General features: G+C 47.0%; 1 protein-coding gene and 1 long non-coding RNA gene across 5 annotated transcripts in view; both read right to left on the reverse strand.

The window, feature by feature from the left end:
• Positions 1-738: 738 nt before the first annotated feature.
• Positions 739-7,289, reverse strand: LOC140599977 (uncharacterized). Its single transcript, XR_012003068.1, has 2 exons — positions 5,175-7,289; positions 739-5,111 (listed from the first exon to the last, which is right to left on the reverse strand). It is a non-coding gene; the product is annotated as an uncharacterized lncRNA (long non-coding RNA).
• A 410-nt stretch (positions 7,290-7,699) lies between these two features.
• The window catches only part of VANGL1 (VANGL planar cell polarity protein 1), a 47,710-nt gene continuing 32,908 nt past the window's right edge, over positions 7,700-22,501 (reverse strand). For all 4 annotated transcript variants that reach the window (XM_072766806.1, XM_072766807.1, XM_072766808.1 and 1 more), the window contains 4 exons: positions 15,285-15,418; positions 13,661-13,793; positions 12,145-12,379; positions 7,700-8,006 (listed from right to left, as the gene is read on the reverse strand). In XM_072766806.1, coding sequence (XP_072622907.1) covers positions 7,746-8,006; positions 12,145-12,379; positions 13,661-13,793; positions 15,285-15,418 — 763 coding nt within the window. In that variant the 3' untranslated portion in view covers positions 7,700-7,745. The remainder of the gene's footprint in view (positions 8,007-12,144; positions 12,380-13,660; positions 13,794-15,284; positions 15,419-22,501) is intronic.

The following is a 22,501-nucleotide window of genomic DNA, read 5'->3' on the forward strand; positions in this document are numbered from 1 at the left end:
GAGTCGCATGCAATACTGACTGAGCCAGCCAGGCGCTCCCACTGTCCCCTTCTCCCCACAACACTTCTGTCATATTATCAAGTTCCTTTTAAATAGACCTATTTTTAAATCAGTCAGTAACGAAAACTGAATTACCAAGCCACTCATCAGAAGATTCCAGTATTCACCCCCCTCACCAATCCAGGGTCTGATGCTTCTCTTCCTCCTTACTTGACTCAAAGATCTTTATTCACTTGCTGATTTACTCAAAAGGCCTATTTCATCTTCATTTCTAGAGCCTAAGATTTTAGTTCTCAGTAATCTATTCATTTAAAACATTCTCTCAAGCATAAAATGATTGCAACAGATTTTCATTACAATGACAATCCACTCTCAGATTCAATCTATCAAAGTTATCTTAGTTTTCATAGAAACTTCACAGGTTGTCTTTTTTTTTTTTTTTTAGGATATATTTATTTAAGAGGGGGAGAGAATGAGTGTGAGGGGCAGAGGGAGAGGGAGAGAGAATCTCAAGCAGACTCCCCACTGAGGATGGAACTTGATGTAGGTCTCAAATCCAGGACTCTGGGATCATGACCTGAGCTGAAACCGAGGATGCTTGACTAACTGTACCACCCAGGTGCCCCTTGATGGGTTGTCTTTAAGACGGTATCAAAATTATGCAAGAGTGAAAATGTTCCCTATAAAAGCAGACAACTTTTTAGATTGAAATACATGAAAAAAGGAAGCGAACCACAATTTGGGATTTCTGTTTATTTTTCAAGTTTTACAGTATTAAAAAATGTAACATATAAAATGTTTTACAGTTAATTGGGATGGAGGATCCAAAAGGGAACCAAATAACTTGGCTGCCAGGTACACCATGTCAGTAGTAGATGCTAACATTATTAATGATGGATGTCACAATGAAAAGATATTTCATTACATACACCTCATGAACATAGGTAAACTTACTTTCGCAGATGGTTGCTAGTAGAGTCATTCATTTAGATGTTTGAAATGCCTCAACAGAGCCTGCCACCTGTTTACGCAGGACATCATATTTAGACTTTCTCCTACAGATACAGTGATCGGAGTAGAGACATTAGCAAAACTGCCTCTCCTGGTTACAAGCTATAGTATTAACTACTGAGAAAGAACACAAGGACCTCTGGCCACATCTTTGCTCTATCCATCAAACAGAGCCAGATGGTTTTGTCACAGAACTTTCTAAGTTCGAAATCCAGAAGCAAAAAATTCTTTCAACACAAGAGCAATTGTCAAATAAACTTATCTGAAGAAGATCTGACTCAGGCCTCCCTAGCCTTCTCTCTAGCATCTTTGCCACTGCACAAGGTCACACTACCCCAGTAAGACCATTCCCACCTGTGCTCATTCTGGTTAGTGTCCTGCACTCCACACAATAGTAGTGCTCATAAACAACTACTTGGAAATAAAATTTGGTTAATGTCATCATTTAGGGGTCTCAGGGAATTTGCTATTTAAAGCCTCCAGTGAATCCATTATAAAAATAAGGAATTACCACCAAGGTTTGAATTTTACATCCCTTTTTCTTTCTTTCTTTTCTTTTTCTTTCTTTCTTTTCTTTTTCTTTCTTTCTTTCTTTCTTTCTTTCTTTCTTTCTTTCTTTCTTTCTTTCTTTCTTTCTTTCTTTCTTTCTTTCTTCTTTTTGAGGATGATGAACAACATTAAGTGAACATTCCATTATTTCTGTGACCAAGGGGCACTGGCACATGAAAACCCACTGCCACCTCTTTCTACCTGGCCCCTGGAATGGTGACAGTGTGCAACGACACGAGTTAAACTAGACTCATCACCCACAGATCAGCTGCCTGGGTCCCACTGCTAATTCCCTGAGCAACAGGCACTGGACCTCAGAGATGAAGCTTTCCTAGGCTTTGGGCTCATTGGGAACTTAAGAGCTCCTAAATGATAAGTTCCTCCAGAATGAAAACTCCTGTTATAAGAGAAAGCTCCGATAAATATAAGCAAACACAACACCAGACAATTATACATTCAAATATTTTTAAGCAAATATAATTTCAGTGCCCAAAGAAGTGCCGAAAGGCCACTCTTAAAAAGCCTGGGGGTTTTCATATTTGCTCTCCAGGCTTAAGAGTATTTTTATCCTACTAAGACAAAACATTGGTGTGTTTTCAAGCTGTAAGACATATAAACTGTAGATTCTTAGTGTCATTTTGGAATTGGCCTTTTACAGTACTGCTTCAGATATTAGAAGTCTGCTGTTATGCTGGGGGGACTCAAAGACAACCCATTAAAGATATTTATTTTACAGGTGAAACAGCAAATTGGATTATCTAAGCAGAAATGGGATGGTGCATGGGAGACCCAGGGAGTCCTCAACTTCCTATCTTATTAGTTTTATCATTTCTTTTCTACCCTTTGAAAATCTGTCCTGATTCCAAATGAGTAGCCAAGCTGAGGAATGTATCAGCTTCATTTTCCTGTGCTCTGAAGAAAATGAACAGCATGAAAGAAAAGGGTAGTTTGTGCACAATGGAACAGAATCTTAAAGACATTAGAAGAGAGGAAAACCATGTTTTCAGACTTCTGTTTTATGTATGTTCTGTTAAAACTCTTGAGGGCAAATGTGGGGAAAAACAGTGGGATGTAAAATGCCTGCTGCGAACACACAGGTCAAGGAGGGAGGCCAGGGGGCCCCAGTTCCAGACCTCTGGAGGCTGGGCCTGCATGTGGTGCCTTTACCACCCTAACCAGAGGGAGTGGAGCACCCGTGAAGGGTTCCTCAGCTTGAGAAGAGGCCAGGTCTGCCCCTGCCCAGCTCCCTGCCTGGGTTGGAGGGCCAGAGGGGCCAAAGTAAAGGACAGCTACCAGAACAACAGCTCCTTGGTCTATGTGTGGTGCTAGCAGGGCTAGTTTTCCCAGGGGAAGGGCATTCACAAATTCTTTCAATTTAGAAATCCTATGAAATTTGCCAGCACGATGGAGATGCTCCCTCGGGCCACAGCTCTGGTACAAAATGGAAGAACAGAAGGGATCCCACTCCCTGGGAGGAACCCTCAGCCCAGGTTCTGATTCCAGGTTAGGGGTCCTCAGGTCCCTTATCCACATTCCAAAATGCCAGCTTGTTTAGATTACACATCAAGGTGCAGTGAGTGAGGTGCTGGAGTCAGACATTAGATTTGAAATCCCATTCACTAATCAGGAGACCTGAGACAAGTCCCTCCCTCTCTGATCGTCCTCTTCCTCGTTAAACTGAGAGAACTGCCTAAAAGGAGTTCATGTTCTAGAACAGCACCTAAATACGTAATACCTGATAAATGTGCTGGTACTCTTCTCTTCCTTGTGTGGCCAGAATACATTTGGTCAAAAACATGATCTGAAATCTAATTTTCTCAGCATCCACTTGGTTAAAGGGCAACACAGGCAACTTCAATGTAGCATCTAAACTACCTTGGTTGACTGCTGCACTGAATACCATTCAAGAACGGTGCTATGGGCTTAAGAACAATTCATATTTTATTTATGATGGAATATGACCACAAGCTTACATAGTAAAATCACAGCCGTGATATTTTTTTTTGTAACAAGATCCATAAAGCATAAATGCTACCCAGAAATGCATTACTTTACAATTGCAGGATCTCTGTTGGATGACTTAAATATTAACATTTCTGTGCTACTTTTGATAATCAGTCTTATTTTTCTTTATGAAGCTCAACTTTTAAGTTATATTGAGAAATAGATAGTAAGGCTTCCAGGGTGGTAAAGTTGGAGCAGTAATTATCACAAAGCTTGACCTTTCTTTCTCTGTTTCTTGCTGTTTTCAGGCCATAGGGTCCTAAGGCAAGAAAGAGTCTAATGGATTGCCTGCAGGACATCAAGCTTTCCAGAAGACACTTCTATGCTAAAGCCATTTACTCCTGGGGAGAAGCCAGTGTAACTGCCAGGACGGAATAAAGAGCCAGGGGAGAAGTAAACTGGCTTTAGAGCAACCTTCCAGAAAATGGGTGCTGTTAGGAAATCCCTCCCCCATGGGCCACAGGCAGAAACACACTCTGAAGACACTCACCCATACAAACACATGTCTAAGTTACTTGTTGACGGGACACCCACCAGCTGCACACAACACAGAGGTTCCAGAGGCCTCACACATAAATGTGCCATCTGTGTGGTAATTCGACTCAGAGCCATGCACATATATATGGAAAACACACAGCTACCATTTAGGGAGACTTGCATCGCACGATCCAGCCAGAGGGAGTGTGAACCAAGGATCTGATTCTGATTCTCTTAGTTTCACAGAGACTAACCCTTCCCCAGGTGCGGGTGGGGGACGGGGGGAGGAGGGGCAAGGCAATGATTTCCGCCATCCTGACAGGCTGGGGGCTTGCCACAGAGCTACAGCCTCATCTAAATACATGCCTGCAAAACCCAGAGGAGCCCCAAGTATGGTGAAAGGGGAGGGGGACACCCCATCTCATCCTCCCCAACAGCAGCCCAGCCACCACCACCTCCCTGCTAGAAAGGAGCTCCAGCTCCAGGAAAGAACCCCAATGTGACGCGTGCATGTGCACACACGTGCTCCAGGGCCACTCACCTCCACCCACTTCTATACAGAATTTGTCCTATCCGTAGACTTGAAAGGGGAGGACAGAGAGGAAGAAGGGGATGATGACAGCTGGGCAAAAACCTGCTCAAGCATCTTCTCAAAGGCTTACCTGGTGAACTTTAGCAGAAGCATTCAGCATTCTGACTTAACTGATTGATGCAAAGGATGGGAAAACTATAAAACCTTCAAGATCCTTCCAACTCTGAGCATGCAGAGTTTTTAACATTCAGTTCACGGATGATTAAGAAGTATCATCCCCTTCAGAAGTATATGTTGAACAGCAAGTTAGCCACTGGTTAAGACACTGCCGAGGGTGGAGAGAGAGATAGATCTCAGGCATGGGCTCCCTACAGGGTCCTCTCCACCAAACACTTTAACTTCCACGTTTTAATAACTGAGGTTGAAAGTCATAGAAAATCTATAAACATTTAAGGCAAATGAAATCTTACCTCCTCCACTGTGAAGTCTCATGTATTTTACTAGCCCTAGGGCACTTTACCTGCTTTTTAAGAATAGCCTATTGTAAATTGAACACCAATAAAAATTAATTTAAAAAAAAAAAAAAAAAAAAAAGAATAGCCTATTGGTTCCAAGAAGTGAAATAAAAATGCTTCGCGCTCGGCTGTGTGACGAGGCTTTCTGAAGCCTTCAATCTTTTTAATGCCATTTACATTGTTCCCACTGCACCAGTAACTCAGGTTATTAAGATTTTGAAAGTGCAAAGCCTTTATACAAAGATCCTGCATTTTATTTTGTTATTCTTTCAAAAGGGACTCAATACAAAGTCAGTGTAAAAAAATCAATATCCAATTTAAAACCGAAACAATAATTTCAGAAAGTCTTGACATTCTCCTATGTAAAGACTGGGGGGAGAGACAAGGGGGTGGACAGAAAATAAATTCCTTATTTTAAACCTTTCTTCACCCTGCTGGGAATGAAAATAGGCACCAAAGCCATGATTCCATCTTCACCCCTTCTGGCCTGGTAGCTTAAAGCAGGGTTGGAAGCACAATATTTTAGGGTGCATATGAATAGTGTCATCACGAACTCCATGTTCTGTATATGCGCCACAGCAACTACTTATGGCATCTTCAGCTGCTATGCTCCTGATGCAGAAGCCTGTGACACACTTAGTCTGGGACATCATAACTGTGACCCAGCTAAGGATCCCATGCACTTTGACCATCCCTTGTCCTATCTCCCCAAAATATATTTCCTGAGAAAGTCATCATCATTGTAAGGAATGTCCACTTCAAAAACTTAAGAACAGAAGCACCATGGTTACATGGTATGTGTTTTCCATAAACAGGACCACGTAGTTACATAGCACATCTTGGCTGCATGCCACACCGACTGGTACCTTCCTTCTTTTCCAACACATCGTTTTGAGCTGCAGGTTGTTGATTCAAGAATGCTGTTCGCTTTTTCAGGTACAGGTGTATTAAGAAGTATCCAAAGCCAATTCTGATTGTAAAAAATGATACACAAATACAGCACCCCTTTTTGGAATGCACAAACCAGGACGGGTACTTGCGGTCGCAAAGAGCATTGAGACAGTGTCTCCCTTTTCTAAAGCGACGTGACTGGACACCCCAAATCCCTAGGAGAAGCAAGGGTAAATATTCTGGAAAGGTCTGCCTATCCAGTGGATACAGGAAGGCAAATGGTGGCACAGGTGGGAGTGCCCCTGCAGCAGGGCTCTGCCAAGACGGCTTGCCACCTACCCCCCGGCCACGGCTGCTCCCCGGGGCCAAGGCTGAGCCTCCTGACACCAGCTGCATTTAAGAAACAGATCACAGATGAATCGTTTGGAATCCTAAGATTGGCTCCCCACCTTTCCTTTCCCCTAGCTCTGCTGCTCACCCACTCTCTCTCCCCACTTTACCAAGAACTACAAGGAATTCTAACACCAGGCCCAAAGTAGCCCCTTCCCTGGTGGCTGAGGTCATGAGCTGCACAGTGACGGTGGTCAGAAATCAGGGACTGGACAGCAGCGGCTGTCACTGCAGTGGGCACTGTTTGGTCTCCCTTGGCAGGGCAGCTTGCTATGAAGCCTTGCAAGGGCTTAGCTCCCCGGGGAAATTAGAGGCTCCAGGCTGCACCTGCCAGTCCCTGAGTGGCAGTATCTGTCTTCCCCCAGATCCCTGTGAGCAGTGGGGAGGACAGGTGGGAGGACAGGGGCTCCTGCTGCCTAACAGGGACAATCTGGCAGGCTTGCTCTCCCAGTGTTCTCCTTGGTTGGCATTCTAGGCTTCTTTATGCAGACAGTCTGTGGCACCCGCTGGAGGCAGTACACAGGGCCTGTGAGCACACAGGAAGAGCCAGGTCCTGGGCAGCTCTGAAGGCTGGGCTTCCCCGGCCAGGGCTACCAGCCAGGTGGGAGTGTGGTGTGTGCAGGGAAGAGTGGATGGCATGAGACGAGTGGGCAATCATGGGATCTGCAAACCTATGCAAACAGGGTCAGAAACAGGACAGGTAGGTTTTCTCTGGGGGCAGGGGGGACCAAAATCAAATCACTGAGAGCTGTAAACAGTGCACATTTTTTGTTGTGACCTTTCTCAGCAGAATCTAAGGCAACAGAGAACAGAGACAAAGGCAGGTATTTCTGGAGCAGCCCCGGGGCTCCCGTGGGTGACGTGGAACTGGACGTTTACACACCCAAACACGTACATGGACGTGTCATGTCTGGTTTCCCAAAACGGAATGAAGACGTGTCCTGCCCCCGGGAGTCTCGGAGGGGGCGGACCAGAAGCGCCAGGAGGGCGTGATCCTGGATGAGAGGTGGGGGGACCAGCTGCTGTAAGGCGAGGCTCCCAAGGACCACCTGCTCCGCTTTGGTTTACAGCTGTCACACAATTGCCAGGGAACCGCTTCGCGAGAAGTCCCATCCACGAAAGTTAGATGTCGTCCGTCACTTTTTTCCAGGGTGGACATCCCCTGCTTCCTTCCAGATAAAGTGCAGATGGTCGAAGGATATTGGTTTATCATCTGCCAGTTCCAGGCAGCAATGAGGAATAATAATAATAAAAAAAAAGATGCCCCTCTGGTATACATATAGATATATCTCTCTCTAAATATATATATATATATGTATATATATATATATTCTTTTTTTTTTTTTTTTTGTAATAAAGCCACACATAGAAAACTTTTAAACCGAGGTCTCGGACTGCAAGCGTAGGACAAACTTGTGAGATTTGGGGTCTATGAACTCTTCTGAGAGCACGATGAATGGAATTCTCTTCACATTGACCACGAGGCTGAAGTCCAAGCATTTCAGGACGAAGACGATTCCGTCCCGCAGTCCACTCGTCACGGCCTCGTCGCTAACCAGCCTCCACTGCGTCGAGAGCCAGCGCTCCTTGTCATATTGCAGGGTAGGGCCCGCATTGAGGTAACGTTCTAGAAAGGCCTGAGAAAGAAGGGGAATGGCCATTAGAGAAAAAATAGCCCGCTATGCTGAGGGCAGGGCTGTAGGGGCGTATCCACCTTACACTGATGGAGAGGGTGCCCAGCAAACCAAGACAGAAGCCAGCTAATCCCGCCGGATTCCCATCAGACCCTCCCAAGGGGTCCTTGCTGAGTTCTTGTTGGGGGAGGGAAGCCTCCCTGGACTTGCTCATTCCCCTCTGCTGACTTGCAACCAGAGGTGGGGCAGGTGGGGCGCTGGCGGCTATGTGTGCCCACAGGCCATCTCCGAGGCACCGGCCTGGCCAAGGCACGGCCCCAGGGCACATGCCGCAGCTTGTAACTGCACTGCGTCTCCTGCTCCTTCACAGAAGCTGCTCTGGCCAAAGGGCCGGCCACAGGGAAGGCATGCTCTGCAACTCACAGGTTGTCTCGGGACAAGGCACTAGACCTCCCAGTAAGTGGGGGTAGGATCAGCTCCTAACTCGGGCCCCAGGGTGGCTCAGGGCGTGATCCTAGAGTTCCGGGATCGAGTCCTGCGTCAGGCTCCCTGCCTGGAGCCCGCTTCTCCCTCTGCCTGTGTCTCTGCCTCTCTCTCTCTGTTGTCTCTCATGAATAAATAAAATCTTTAAAAAGAAAAACAAAACCAAAAAACAGCTCCTAACTCACAAGGCCACTGGCAAGGATGACGTGGTTGCCTCTAACTGTCTAATGGCACAAGGTAAAAGCCCAGCCAGTGTGGGCGATGGTGCTTTCCTGTGGGGTCAAGTGTGCCTGGGGCAGGTCGGAGGGATGCCAGAGCCCATGTCCCCATCCCTCCCATGCCTCACCTGCTCCAGCAGTGCTTAGCTTGTGGGAGCTCTTGGACACCCCCTGCCCTCCCACCACCCATGACGTTCACATGCACTGTTCCTCCTGGGCCCTTAAATTTCAGACCACTCCCTGCATCTCCAGGCAGAGTAACACACCTCCTCCTCCAAGGGCTTATAATCATCAGTCTGAGTCCCTTGTGACATTTACATCCCTAACAATTGCGTGTCTGTCTCCCACACTGGACTACACCCTCCTGGAGGGCAGGAACTTTTTTTTAAATCTGAATTTCCAATGTGCCTGGACATAACAGGAGCTCAATAGCATGTGCATTAAATCGATAAATATGCTGACTTAGCTGTAAGAAAAGAGAAGAAAAAAAAAAGAAAAAGAAAAAAAGAAAAGAGAAGAAAGAATGAGCCAGTGATTCAGATAGGATACGCTGGGATCTATCATTCTGGCCCTAGACACAGGTCAAGGATGCTTTCTGCGTGGTATCCTCTTCCATCCACACCTCACTACTGCTGCCAAGGACATTATTTCTGACCTGTAAGCATATATTCTAAGGCAGGAAGTAGAGCCACGCTGAGGCGTGTGTGCTGAGACACACTTCTAATATAAAAATAGCTCTTATAGGGGGATCCCTGGGTGGCACAGCGGTTTAGCGCCTGCCTTTGGCCCAGGGCGCGATCCTGGAGACCCGGGATCGAATCCCACGTCGGGCTCCCGGTGCATGGAGCCTGCTTCTCCCTCTGCCTATGTCTCTGTCTCTGCCTCTCTCTCTCTATCATAAATAAATAAAAATTTAAAAAAAAAAAAAAATAGCTCTTATGAATCATAAGAAAAAGATACAGCTCATCAATGAGAGAACTAAAATTAATAAGATAATTTATAGAATAAATATTAATAGAAAACTAACACAAGAAGATGTTCGATGACATCAATAATTCATGAAATATGAATTCAAGTAACAAATTTTTTTTTTGTCTCTTATGTGGGCAACGAGTATAAAAAGAATGGCAACAGCTGATACGTCAAGTGAGTGGGGGAAAGAAACAGAGTCACATCCCAGAGGCTAATGTGTAAAAACAGTGTCCCTTTGAAGTACAATCTAGCAGGATCTGTACCCTTGATCTATGTGTTCCTCTATCAGAAATTTATACTTTGGAAATACTTGCATGGATGCACAGAGACACCTGTGAAAAACACACTTGCGGCACCACTGTTTAGATGAGAGGTTGGCAAACTTTTCTCTAACATAAATATTTTCAGCTTCGCAAGCCACACTGTGTCACGACTGCTCAACTTGGCCTGTGTAGAGAGAAAGCAGCCATAGATGATGTGGAAATAAAAGGGTGTGGTTGTGGTCCAATAAAATTCGATTATCAGAAACAGTCAAGCCCTGATTAAAACTAAGGAAAGATGTTAATCCAAGTGCACGTTGCAAGCATCAGTCATACCGATCGATCATGGTGTTCAGTAGGATAAGATGCAGCTATTATGGAAAGAGTTAGAGCTTTATGACAGGGGCCTGGAAGTACTGACAGGGAAAAACAGTACAGGGATAGTTTTAAGTAAAAAAAAAAAAAAGTAAGTTTCCAAGTTCTGTGTGTATATGTGTGTGGTATGAACTCCCATTTGTGGTTTGCTTTTTTTTCCACCTCTGCTTTAACACACACACACACACACCTCCAAAAGCATATGCACCAACTCCTCATCACCGAGAACCATTTAGGGTAGGAGAATGGAAACTTCCCTTTGCACATGATATTTTTCTTTTCTTTTTTTTTTTTAGAGAGTCATTTATTTATTTGAGAGAGTGCATGCATGAGCGTGGGGGGAGGGGCAGAGGCAGAGGGAGAGAGAATTTTAGAGCAGACTCTGTGCTGAGCGCAGAGCCTGACGCAGGGCTCGATCCCACGATCCTGAGATCATGACCTGAGCTGAAACCAAGAGCTGGCTGCTTAACTGACTGCATCATCCATGCACCCCCATTATCTTTTTCTTCAATGCCTGATTTTTACACAAAGAAAGGGTATCAATTATTTTTAAGTCAGAAAAGTACACACTTTTTAAATGGAAATGGAAGCAACAAGGAAACTAAAAGATTAACACCGTGTTCATATTTTTTTTTGCATTGTTTTTTGTAACTTAATATACTAACAAAGATTCCTTCTATTTTTAACAGGTGATACACCATAATAATTTAGAAGCCACTGTTCTATTTTTAAGTTATGTCCAGTTTGGAGTTATTCCAGATTATTTTGCAAAGCACGTATTTTTGTGTATGCATCCGATTGTGCTGAGCGCTTTTTCTAGGAGAGGGATTAGTGAGTCAAAGAATATGCAAAGCTTTACAGATTCTTACTAAATATTTCTGTATTGCTTTCCTAAGGGTTGTTACTGAGGAGTGACAATGCTACCATAGATGGTACACACACAGGGCAGTGCATGAACATGGGTCCTTATGACAAAAGCCACCAAACATTACATGTGCACTATATGCCAAGCTCATTTACTCTCTAGCATGTGACTGACATGTCATGTTGCCATATTTAATATAATTTTCACACAACAACCCTATCAGGAGGATCCTACTATTTTCCCCATTTTATGAAAGAGGAAACAAACATAGAGTGACTTCTACAAAGATACAAACCTATCAACTGGTAGAGCTAGGATCTGAACCTGATGACAGGCCATTTGCTAACCTGATGATTCTATTCTGTTTCCTTGGCCACACCCTCTCTTAAATATATGGCTGTCTCCTACCAGCATCCCTAAAAGTGTGCTCATATAGTAATTCAAAAGACCATTCAAGTAAAACTACCTCCATGACACCCAAAAATCCCTCACCAGGTGATGGCATCCTCTCCACCACCAATAACAGTCATGTGTTCAGTCCTTACCATATGATGGGCATGGTTTTAAGCCCTTCACACAAACTATCTCTTTTAGTTCCCACAACAACCTAAAGAGGTACATATTACAATTAGCCCCAGTTTACAGAGTAGGAAAGTGAGGCCCAGAGCCATCACACTGTTCGCCCAAGGACACCAGCTCGTGGGTGGAGGAGCCAGGTTAGAATGAGTCAGCTCAGCTCCGGAACCCAGAGAGTTCTACCTATATTGACTCCCAAGTCCAAGTCTTTCCTCTGCCTAAATCCAGAGTCTGTCAAAAGGCAATTTGAAAAAAACCAGTTGCACCAAAGTAATATAAAGTAAATGGGAGTTGCTAATCCTCATGAGCTGGTGCTCTGGAGAAGCCATGGACTGCACCGCCCCCGGGCACCCCTGACCACTGGACCTGCCGAGCTCAGTAGCAGGCCGCACCTTGGGGGTCATGCTGTTGGTGATGCAGAAGGCCAGGTGCTGCAGGATGCTCTCCATGCTGTGGTAGTGTTGCTGCCGAGTGGTACGCAGGTACTTCTGCAGAGCCCGGGCCATGGAGGGGAAGATGGCCTGGGCGGCCTCCCGTGGGTCCATCACCTCCCCTGGGGCTTTCTGCTGCTCCTCGGCCTGGAGCCGCTGGATGTGGATGAAGGCCTCCTCCACTGCGACCACCAGTCTGGGGGGGTGAGGACACAGGATAGTTGTTAGGGTAGTGCCTGCCACAAGGCACTAGAGCCTAGAAGGCCTCCTCCCCACCTCTGTGTCCCAGCCTGCCACCAGCTCACCCAAGCCTCCCCTCCTTAGCGGTCACTCCAGATGGCTGGGCAGGGAGGGAGGGAGAAAGGAAGGCACAGGGGGAGGGGGGCTGTAGGGGGGAGATGGAGGGAGCCCTAGGACTAGGAGATTGACCTCTGTCCTCAATTCTACCACTAAGGGGGGTTTGGAGAGCTTGTTTCAATCTTCCCAACTCTAAAATGAAGGGTTAGATGAAAAGGGCTCTAAGATTCCTCAAACTCTGGCCCTGCAAGTACCGAGAGGCGGGCGGCTGGTGATACAGAAGCAGCCTGCAAAGGAGCAGAGTTGTATCCCCCGCCTCGATCCAGCCACCCACACCAGCAGCCCCTTGGGAAAAGGAAGGAAGAGGCCCAGCATCCATGATGGGAACCAACTCTGTCCACTTCATGTTAACACGATCAGAACCTTAGAACCCGCAAGGGCCTGGGGGTGGACTAGGGGGCTGCTCCAAGCATGGGCCATAGGAAGTCAGCATCAGCTGGGAATCTGTAAGACATGCAAATTCTTGGGCCCAACTCCAGCCCCACTGAATAGTAAGTCAGTCACTTCTGCAGGTGGGGCCTCAGAGCCTCAGATCTGTGCTTTAAGGGACGCGTGGGTGGCTCAGTGTTTGAGTGTCTGACTTTGGCTCAGGTTGTGATCCTGGAGTCTCAGGATCAAGTCCCACATCAGGCTTCCTGCATAGAGCCTGCTTCTCCCTCTGCCTGTGTCTCTGCCTCTCTCCCTCTATCTCTCATGAATAAATAAATAAAATCTTAAAAAAAAAAAAAGATCTGGGGATCCCTGGGTGGCGCAGCGGTTTGGCGCCTGCCTTTGGCCCAGGGCGTGATCCTGGAGACCCGGGATCGAATCCCACGTCGGGCTCCCGGTGCATGGAGCCTGCTTCTCCCTCTGCCTGTGTCTCTGCCTCTCTCTCTCTCTGTATGACTATCATAAATAAATAATAATAAAAAAAAAAATTAAAAAAAAAAAAAAAAAGATCTGTGCTTTAATAAGCCCTCCTGGTGATGATGGTGCACACGAAACAATCGAGCAGGAACACTTCCAAGGCTCGAGGAGCTCACGTTTATACACTGAGATTTCATTTTAGCAGTAAAAAAGATAAAAAAATCAAAAGTCTGCTACAATAAGGTGTTGGTGTCGGGTGCGGGGGGCAACGCACCTTGCTCTCCGCTTCTTCACCCGCCGCTCATGCTCTGCCTCTTCATAATACAACTCGTTGTGGCTTGAATCTCTGCGCCGAGCGGCTGCAGCGATCATGGCCCGGGACTGACCGGTGGCATTGTTACTGGGGCCTTTGGGGAAGGACAGTGGAAGAAGAACAGTTTTAATGCCAAGAGGCTGCAAAACAGCAGGAAACTAGTACCATGGTCTGTTGAGACCATCCACCCACCTTCTGAGAGGCACATACACAAATGTCAAAAGAAACTTCCAAAAGGGTGGATGGTACTCCTGGCTCACATTCGGTATGCTCATGAGAAGGAAATCTCCCCGAAACCCAATTTGATCAGTAGGAATGGAAAAAGAACTCAGAAGGAGATGAAGAATGCCGGACAATGAAAATGTTGGCCAAAGATAACACACAAGAGAATGCTGTAGAGGTTACTCACCATCTGTTACATAAAGCTGCAGTTTGGCCATAAGGGTAGCTGGAACATCACATTTCAGCAACAAGACAATGAGAGAGAATGAGAGGGATGGGGAGAACAAGCACAGAGAGAAAAGAAAGTCAGGGGACACAGAGACACTGATTACGCACAGGACAATAAGCCATGCTGGAAGGTCACTGGAGTCACAATTGTAATAAAAAAACAAAATACTTGAGGACTTGCAATACGGCACGTCTGTGAACACAGACTCGCAACTCCCCACCCTGGTCCCCTGACCACAGATCACTTTAACTTTTTAGAAGGACAAAGCATATCACACGCTTTCTTCTGTATCAACTATTTGGTTAATGGTTTGGTTTCACCAGTGGGAATTTTCAGTAAGTTTTCAGATCACAGGTGACGTTTACCAACCCTCTGGGAATTCCAACTGAACACACATCTTATAAAGGACCCCCCTCCCGGTCACCCCCTACCCTCGCCAAAATGGGGAGGGTAACCTCAGTAAAAATTGACAACCGTCCATTGATCACGTGACTTGCTAATACTATGATCCTCTTCTAGGCTCTACAGAGCTCTTGCTCTGACCCAAGACACCCAGCAAGAAATGACACTGTGTCCTGTTTCTTGCACTGAACCATCTGATAGCCTGAGATGCAGCTCTCATGTCCTCGGCTTGGCCTTTGGCCTCCTGCCACCCACTCAGCCCCAGCTCCCAGCCAGGATTGAGAAATCCCTGGAAGTATCTCACCAGATGCCTGAGCTACTGAGAGTTACTTCATGGAGCCTTTAAGTAACTGACCCAAAATTTGAAAAGCAGCTTTCCATAGATGTTCCCAGCAGGAGGCAGGAAACACACATCACTATTGTTTTCAATCAGAAAACCCCAAAATGAATGAACCTCCCACATGTATAGACTGTAAATCAACATTCCTTTGAAAGTATATTTGCCTGCAGAAAGAAAGAAGGAAAGAAGGAAAGCAAGCAAGCAAGCAAGAAAGAAAACAAAAAGGAAAGGAAAGAGAAAAGAAAAAAATTGTTCTGAATTGAGAGTGTACCAGAAAGACAGACACTGAGGGGAGGAAAAACAAAACGGACCATAAAATTTAAGCTAAAGAGTTGTCCAACCTGTGCCCCCCTACACCCCACCAACCACAGACACCATTTCAAGGCACGTACCATCTACATTGTAGACTTTCAGCCCGGCCATGTGCTTGGCTGCTCGGAATTTGGAGGCTGTTAGGAGATTGGGGTTATAGATGGTGAAATCTTTATAGTAATTTTCCAGAACCACCAATGCTGCTCGCTGGATACTGAGAAAAGAGAGCAAAATTAATGCAATGCTTTTTCATCAAAGAAGCAGGTCCCAAGTGACAACAAAAATAAATCCTCTTTTGGAGGGAGGGAGGGCGGAACACTACTGGTAACCTCCTGTAGTGGCAGGCTCCTGGCTCTGACCATGCCATTTGTCTCCAGGATGAGACTTGAAAGGTGAAACTGAGTTCGGTCATCAAGTGGCTTCTTGGCCTCCTCCCAGGCTATATCCACCTCATCTAGCCAAGAGTTGAGAAAGGAATCAGTTGTAACTTAGGTTTGTTGAGGCTGCACAGAACTTTCCCATTTCTCCCAGTTTACAGAGGAAGAGACGGAGGCTCCCGGAACGGTCAAGAGACCTAAAGGTGGTGGCAGGACAAATGCGTGAAAGAACAAAGTGTAGACTCAGGTTTCTCGGGTCCCAGTACAGGGTCTCCTCTAAGCTCCATCCCCACCCCCCCTCCCGTCTCTTGCTGTAAGGAAGGCTGGGTTTTGGGTTCTACAGAGATCAAACTACAACTGTACAGGACACAGGGCAGGGGGCACACGAAAGCAGCTGGCTGTAGACATTAATGAATCCCAAGGTTCCGTCCTCTGGGCTGCCCTGGGCCAGCTGGAGCTCCCTCTTTCAGAGAAAGCAAGACCCCCTTCCGAGCCCTCTGCTGAGATTCTGATCCTTCTTGGTCTGTGAGGCCTTCTGCCTCTAGGACTGTTGTCTCTGGCCCTCAGCTGGGATGAGGGGACACAGGGGACTCTCCTTGCCTTAATGTCCTTGACCTCTGCTGTCACCTGTTTGGCTCCTCAGACAGCAGCAGAGGAGCAGAGAATAGGAAACACCAACGGGTGGGAAGGCAGTGGAGGGGGAGCACCCATACTCCCTACTGGCAGCAAAAGAACTCACTCTTGGCCATAGATGTCGGCAACTCACCACTTCGATGAGAAACTTGTACTAATACAGCACGGATTTTCATGCACCATCTTGTCTGACTTCCACAATCATTCAAGGTAAGAAAACTGAGGTTCAGAAAAATCTCTGACCAGCACATAGCATGCATCTACCAAACAGGAGAGCTGCAAGTCCAATCTGGATTCACAAGCCCCCAACCTGTGCTCTTTCCCTGGGATGTGTGACCTCTGTGGGACAGTGTGCATACTGATGCCAACTCCACTCATTTATTTTTATTTATGTATTTATTTTTTAAGATTATTTATTTATTTATTCATGAGAGATAGAGAGAGAGGCAGAGACACAGGCAGAGGGAGAAGCAGGCCCCATGCAGGGAGCCCAACGTGGGACCCGATCCTGGGATTCTGGGATCACACCCTGGGCCAAAGGCAGACACTCAACCCCTGAGCCACCCAGGCATCCCTCCACTAATTTATTTTTACCTTGCCCTTTATATTTTCCTCCCTAGACCTGCTAAGCAGTTGTGGTTATAAGGATTACTCACAACAGCCTGGGAGCCAAGACGTAGCTGCCTTGGGTTCCTGGATGACCACCCTAACTCTGCATAGCTTGCAGATGTTCACTTTACACTGAGACAACGCAGCCTCTAACCTATTGGCTGGACACGCTGTCAACCCATTGCTCGGCTCCTGTCATTTAGCACGAGATCGAAAAACGATCTAGAAGTCAATCAGCTAACCTCCTGGAGAGCAGTCATGGCAAAGCTTTCTGAGTTACCTCCCATGGTGCCTCGATCCACAGTCTTGCTGCTTAGTACCGGCCTTGACCTGCACACTCACGGGGGGCTGGAAGAATCTGGCGAGACTAACCCTGTATCATGGAAGTAGAAGAGCCCTACGAGCAAATCCACATTTTCAAAGCCCTGCTCATTCATTACCCAGTTGCTCATCATCCGTTTCACGCTGAGTGCCTCCATCCGCCCAGCCCTGGGCATGCAAAGACAGGACGCCAGGAGCGGCTCCAAGGCCAGGCAGCTAACTGGAATATGCGTGGGTCGGGGGAACGTGGAGAAGAGCTTTGGAACACCCAGCCTCAGGTGGGTGCAAGAGTAGCTCCCCGAACAAGGGAAGGGGCCCCTGAGTTGAGGTTTCATGTCATAAGTCTTTGCACACAAGTCCCCTCTGTTCCCGTGCGAGTCTGCCCAGTGGCTTCCAGCTCAGTGTGGCCTAGTCTCCTCCTTGACCTCTGACTCTGGTATTTTCCAAAGTGGGGCCAGCCCTTCTTCTTCTCCTCCTCCCCCTTCCATCCAGAGACTCTCCATGGCCCGATGACACATGTGCGCACACACTCGAACTTGCCATTGTAAGCACATCTCCCACTCCCTGCCCCCTGCACCGCTTCTCCGGAGGCTCCAGGCTTGGTGACACAAGACGCCCCTCTACACTGAAATGCCTCAGTTCGTTGCACACAGACATGCTGGGGTGCAAATATTTCCTCCCACGCTTCCATATGGACATGGAAACATCTCTAGGCTCCTGGATTCCAGCAGAAAATTACTTCCCTGATCAAAATTTAAAAATAAAAAAGGCGACTCAGGGATTATTCACAGGCCTGTCTTCAAAACAACCCCCCCTGTGGTTGCTGGGGTTGGCTCTTCTGTTCAGCCAGGCCACAAAGGGGAGCCCAGGGGATCCCACTAACTCAGCCAGGGCCTGCTAGACGGGTGAGAGAAAGCTGGATGGGCGCCTGGTGGCCCGATTTCCCAACCTCCCCACCCCAACACCACAGACAATGCACTGTGCTGCCCAGAGGAGGGGTGTGTGCCCATGCCCAGGGCTGGCAGGGCTTCCTGGGCTGGGATGCACATCCCACACCCTTTCTTCTTCCAGCGCAGGGCAAACTGGGGCAAGTCCACGGCCCCCTAGAAGCCCACTCACTCCAGAGCCCTGGTGGCCCTCGGGAGTGCTCAGGGATGGGGCAGGGAAGACGGGCTAGGAGCTGCCCATGTCACATCTGTGGATCTCATTGTCTTTGAGAACCTCTGCTCAGGGGAACTGGACGAGGGGAAGAAGACAGGCAGGGCTCACTTCTTCCAGCACTGTCATCTCACCCAGAAACAGAGTGGACTGAGCCAGTCCCCAGGCTGATGAGCTACCCAAGAGCTGAGTGACTCTCCAGGGAAACTTAGAAATGCTTCTGAGAAGGCTGTAGGCCCTCCCTTGCCTATAGAAAACTCTCTGTGCAACACCCAGCAGATCTAGCAAATGTCAAGCTATGAGAAACTCCGCACACCAGAAAATATGCATAACTAAGTACCCAACTTAAATAAAAATGGTTGTGAAATTTGCATTAAAATCCAATATGCCAAAAAAAAAAAAATTCAATATGCCTTTTTTCACCTTTTTAAAGAGTAAGCTATATATGACTTAAGCCTTGCTGGTGACTCAGGATGGCTGTTTCACATATTAATTATGAGCTGGGCCAAGAAGGGAGCCAAGGGAAGATGTCAGACCCCACAGGAGACAGAAGCCACCTGTCCCACACCCCCTCACTGCAGGGCAGTCTGAGCACTGGCTGTGTCTTCACATCTTTTCTTATTCCCGCTGACGATGGCAATGGCGATCACAGTCCTCCCCAGGTGCCGTAGACTCTCTGCCTCTGGCAAGCCTCTTTCTATAGAGTATAAACAGGGAAAAGTGCTTCGAGGGACCCAAGGGAGGAAGCCTGCTCCAGCTAAGTGATACCTGCTGTGGCATGGGGAGTCTGAGGTCTATTTCAATCCAAAGTCTAAGGTCTTTTTCATCTCTGTTCTGGATCCTGATTCATGCTGTGGATTGACTGAATTTGTCAGATACCTAACTGTAGGTTCAAAGTAACATTAATAGATTAACAACTATTAATAGATCACTTAGCTTTCCAGTAAAAGAACGACTTGGTACCCACTGAGGGGACATCCTGCTGGGCACCTGGCATTGGCCCTCAGCCATGGCCCGCAAGACCAGGATGTAGAAGCACCCTTCTCCTTGGCTAAGGTCAAGGGTCAGTATCTTCCTGCCTCTGTTCTTTGCCATCTTCCACATATGGCATCTTCCAAGGCCAAAGCAGGCCCAATATCTTTTAGGAACCTTTTCTGACCCTCTGGCTTCCACTCATTTATCCCTAACTACACAGCCATCAACAGCCACCACACAAGACTCAAGAGGTCCTCCAACATGCTACACTCCCTCTTTTGGCCATGAAAGTCCCCTGTACACAAGGGACACCTCCTACAACTTCCCCTAAGAACATAATACTCATTTGGCTCAACTTGGTCATGTAGGAAACCCAAAATTCCAACAGGTATAGGATCAATCCTAAACATGTGTTTACTAAAACCAGGGGGTTTCCAAGGCAAGAAGGGCCTCAGGGATGGAGAAAAGAAAACCCTTCACTTAGTCTCAGTCTTCAGACCAGATCATCTCTAAGGAAGGAGGGAGGCAAGAGAAATCAAGTTGGTGAGAAACTTGCCATCTCTTTTATCACTGTCATATTCTGAGAAGTAGTAATCTAACTAAACAATCCTTACGTGGAAACCCTGCATTATAGGCAGGAGGAGGCTGATGTACAGATTGTGGACATGGCCCCACCAAAAATCCACGACAAGGAACATCCTCTCGAGGTAGAGAATGCTAATATGTGTTCTGACCTACCATTCCGTAGCACCATCCAGGCAAACACCTCTTCACAGATCACATGTATTTGTGGAAAACAGCACAGTGATATGTGGAGCTGTAACGGACCTGTGCACTGATAGGACTCCCAGATATGTGCACGGAGGGAAACATGGATGAGGCAATATTTAGGGTCTGAAGAAGACGAAGTTATTGCCAGTGTGAAAGTGAACCTGTCAAGTGTGCCTGGCCCAGGCTGATCCCAACGTGAACTCACGGAAAAGACAGGCTAGCAACGGATCAACACACGTCCAAGGCACTTCCACGGCCACTTCTGAAAGTGCAACTCACTGCTGGCCATGTGGCCTTACTGGTCTATTCTCTTCAGGACAAAGATGGTGAAACAAGAAGGCCTGTGGCCTTTTGTGGCTTATCAACCACGAAAACATCTCCAGTGCTGTTGACAACTGTCACACAACTGCTGTGGCAACAGGGATGGGGGGCTTGTGCTTGCCCTAGAGCAGAGAAGCATCTTCAAACACAGTTCACATCTGAGTTCGTAAAAACCTGAAAGACATGTCTTTGAAAGATGAATTCTGAAAAACAAAACTAGAACCAAATTACTGTCCTAGCTATTCATGCCTCCTGCTGTTCTGCGTGTTTCTGTTGTGGGAGAAAGCATGTGCGGAGCAAATGGCACCAGGGTTTGGCCCTGGACAGCAGGACTCTTGGCTCTATCATTTGTTTCTTGATCTTGAACAAGCTAATTCATTTCTCTAAACTTCTGATTCTTTGCCCAGAGGATGGGAAGAATACAGAAAGCCCTACTATAAACATAAGTGGCCCCCAAATACTCAACTTTATAAAATGTATTACTTCTTTTTAAAAAGATTTATTTACACATGAGAGACACACAGAGAGAGGCAGAGACATAGGCAGAGGGAGAAGCAGGCTCCCTGTGGAGAGCCCAACGTGAGACTCGATCTCTGGACCCTAGGATCATGGCCTGCGTCGATGCTCAGCCACTGAGCCACCCCGGCACCCCTATAAAATGTAGTACTGAAGTTCAAAGAAATGACTAGGGGTGGTGGGGGTAGCTGGTCAGATATTCTAGGGACAGACAGTGAGATTCAAATATGCGAGGTGCTGGCTGAAGTCTGGTGTCTCCTGTGGCAGTTATTAACTCCTGAGCTTAAATATCAGTGGGGACAAACCCAAATTCTATGACTTTCTGAGACTTCACAATCAGTTGGCATTGAGGTTGGAAAAAATTATCAGAGACTCGTGAATCCACTCCCTACTTTCTTGCTCCTAAGAAGGGGTTGCCTGCCTGGTATGAAAGATTAAATGAGATACTCTATTTCCAAGCACCTGGCCCAAAGCAAATGGCTTGTATACAGCAGCACTGTGAGCTTCCATGTCCATGGATGCTGGAGAGGCCTGTCTGTCCCCATGTGCCCCCGTCTTCCCCACCAAGAGCCCACCATGAGGCACAGCCACAGGAAACAAGCCAGAGCAGATCCTGTCCACACAGCTCTCTTGGTGACTTAGACTCTAAGGTGATGCCACTGTCTGCTTTTATGCAGCGTTTCCTACCAACTCTCAGCCTCCTGAAAATCAGGCCTACTTGCAGGGAGGCCTCCAGGGCACACACTGTAAAGAAGGACCAGCCTCAGAGTCAGAAGGCTGAGATTCCAGCTCTGCTCCTGCTCCTCTGCAGCCTCGGAGACGTCATTTCCCTTTCTGAACCTGTTTCTTGGTCCATGCTGGACAGAGGGCACCTACTGTTGCATGTGGACGATGGGAAGAGCAAATGAAATAATGCCAGGGAATGCATTTATAAGCTACACGGCATCAGACAACCACAAACTGTCAGGTTACTAAGGAGCCCGAGCATTTGGCAGCAACAGATGAGTCTGGCTGGTGGCTCGATTATTCATGTAGTCTCTGGGCATGAAAGCATGACCTAAACTCCACTTACACTGAATCACAACATTTCACTCTTCACAGAACGAAGAGAATCTTGGTGCTCATCCAAGCAGAGACACAAGAAGCAAAGAAATCAGAGCCCATCTAGGCCAAACTCCCAATCCACGTACCAATTCTCTTTTTAACACCCCAGAGGGCAACTGGCCTCCTTGAGAAAATAAAGTTCACTCTCACATGGCCTTGAAATGACCTTTCTCTAAGATTTGCCCAGTGGTCCGCCCACCACTTCTTTCTGGACCCAAACTCCCCTTTTCTTGTGAAAGCTCATCAAATATTTGAAGGAAACAATGGTGGCCAACAACCTCCCTCCTTTCCACTCTCTTACCAGGCAAGTAAGAGCACTTAAGTCTAGAAGAGCATGTGCATGTGTGTGCACACTCATACATGCACAGATGCACACACATGCTACACATAAAGAATTGCTTATGTCATTCACTTTTCCCTGGATTTGGTTATGGTCTCTGCAGTTAATACATGCTTAAGCATCCGACTCTTGATTTTGGCTCAGGGCATGATCTCAAGGTTGTGAGATCAAG

This window comes from Vulpes vulpes, chromosome 8 (genome assembly GCF_048418805.1).
Source record: "Vulpes vulpes isolate BD-2025 chromosome 8, VulVul3, whole genome shotgun sequence".
NCBI classification, from domain to species: Eukaryota; Metazoa; Chordata; class Mammalia; order Carnivora; family Canidae; genus Vulpes; species Vulpes vulpes.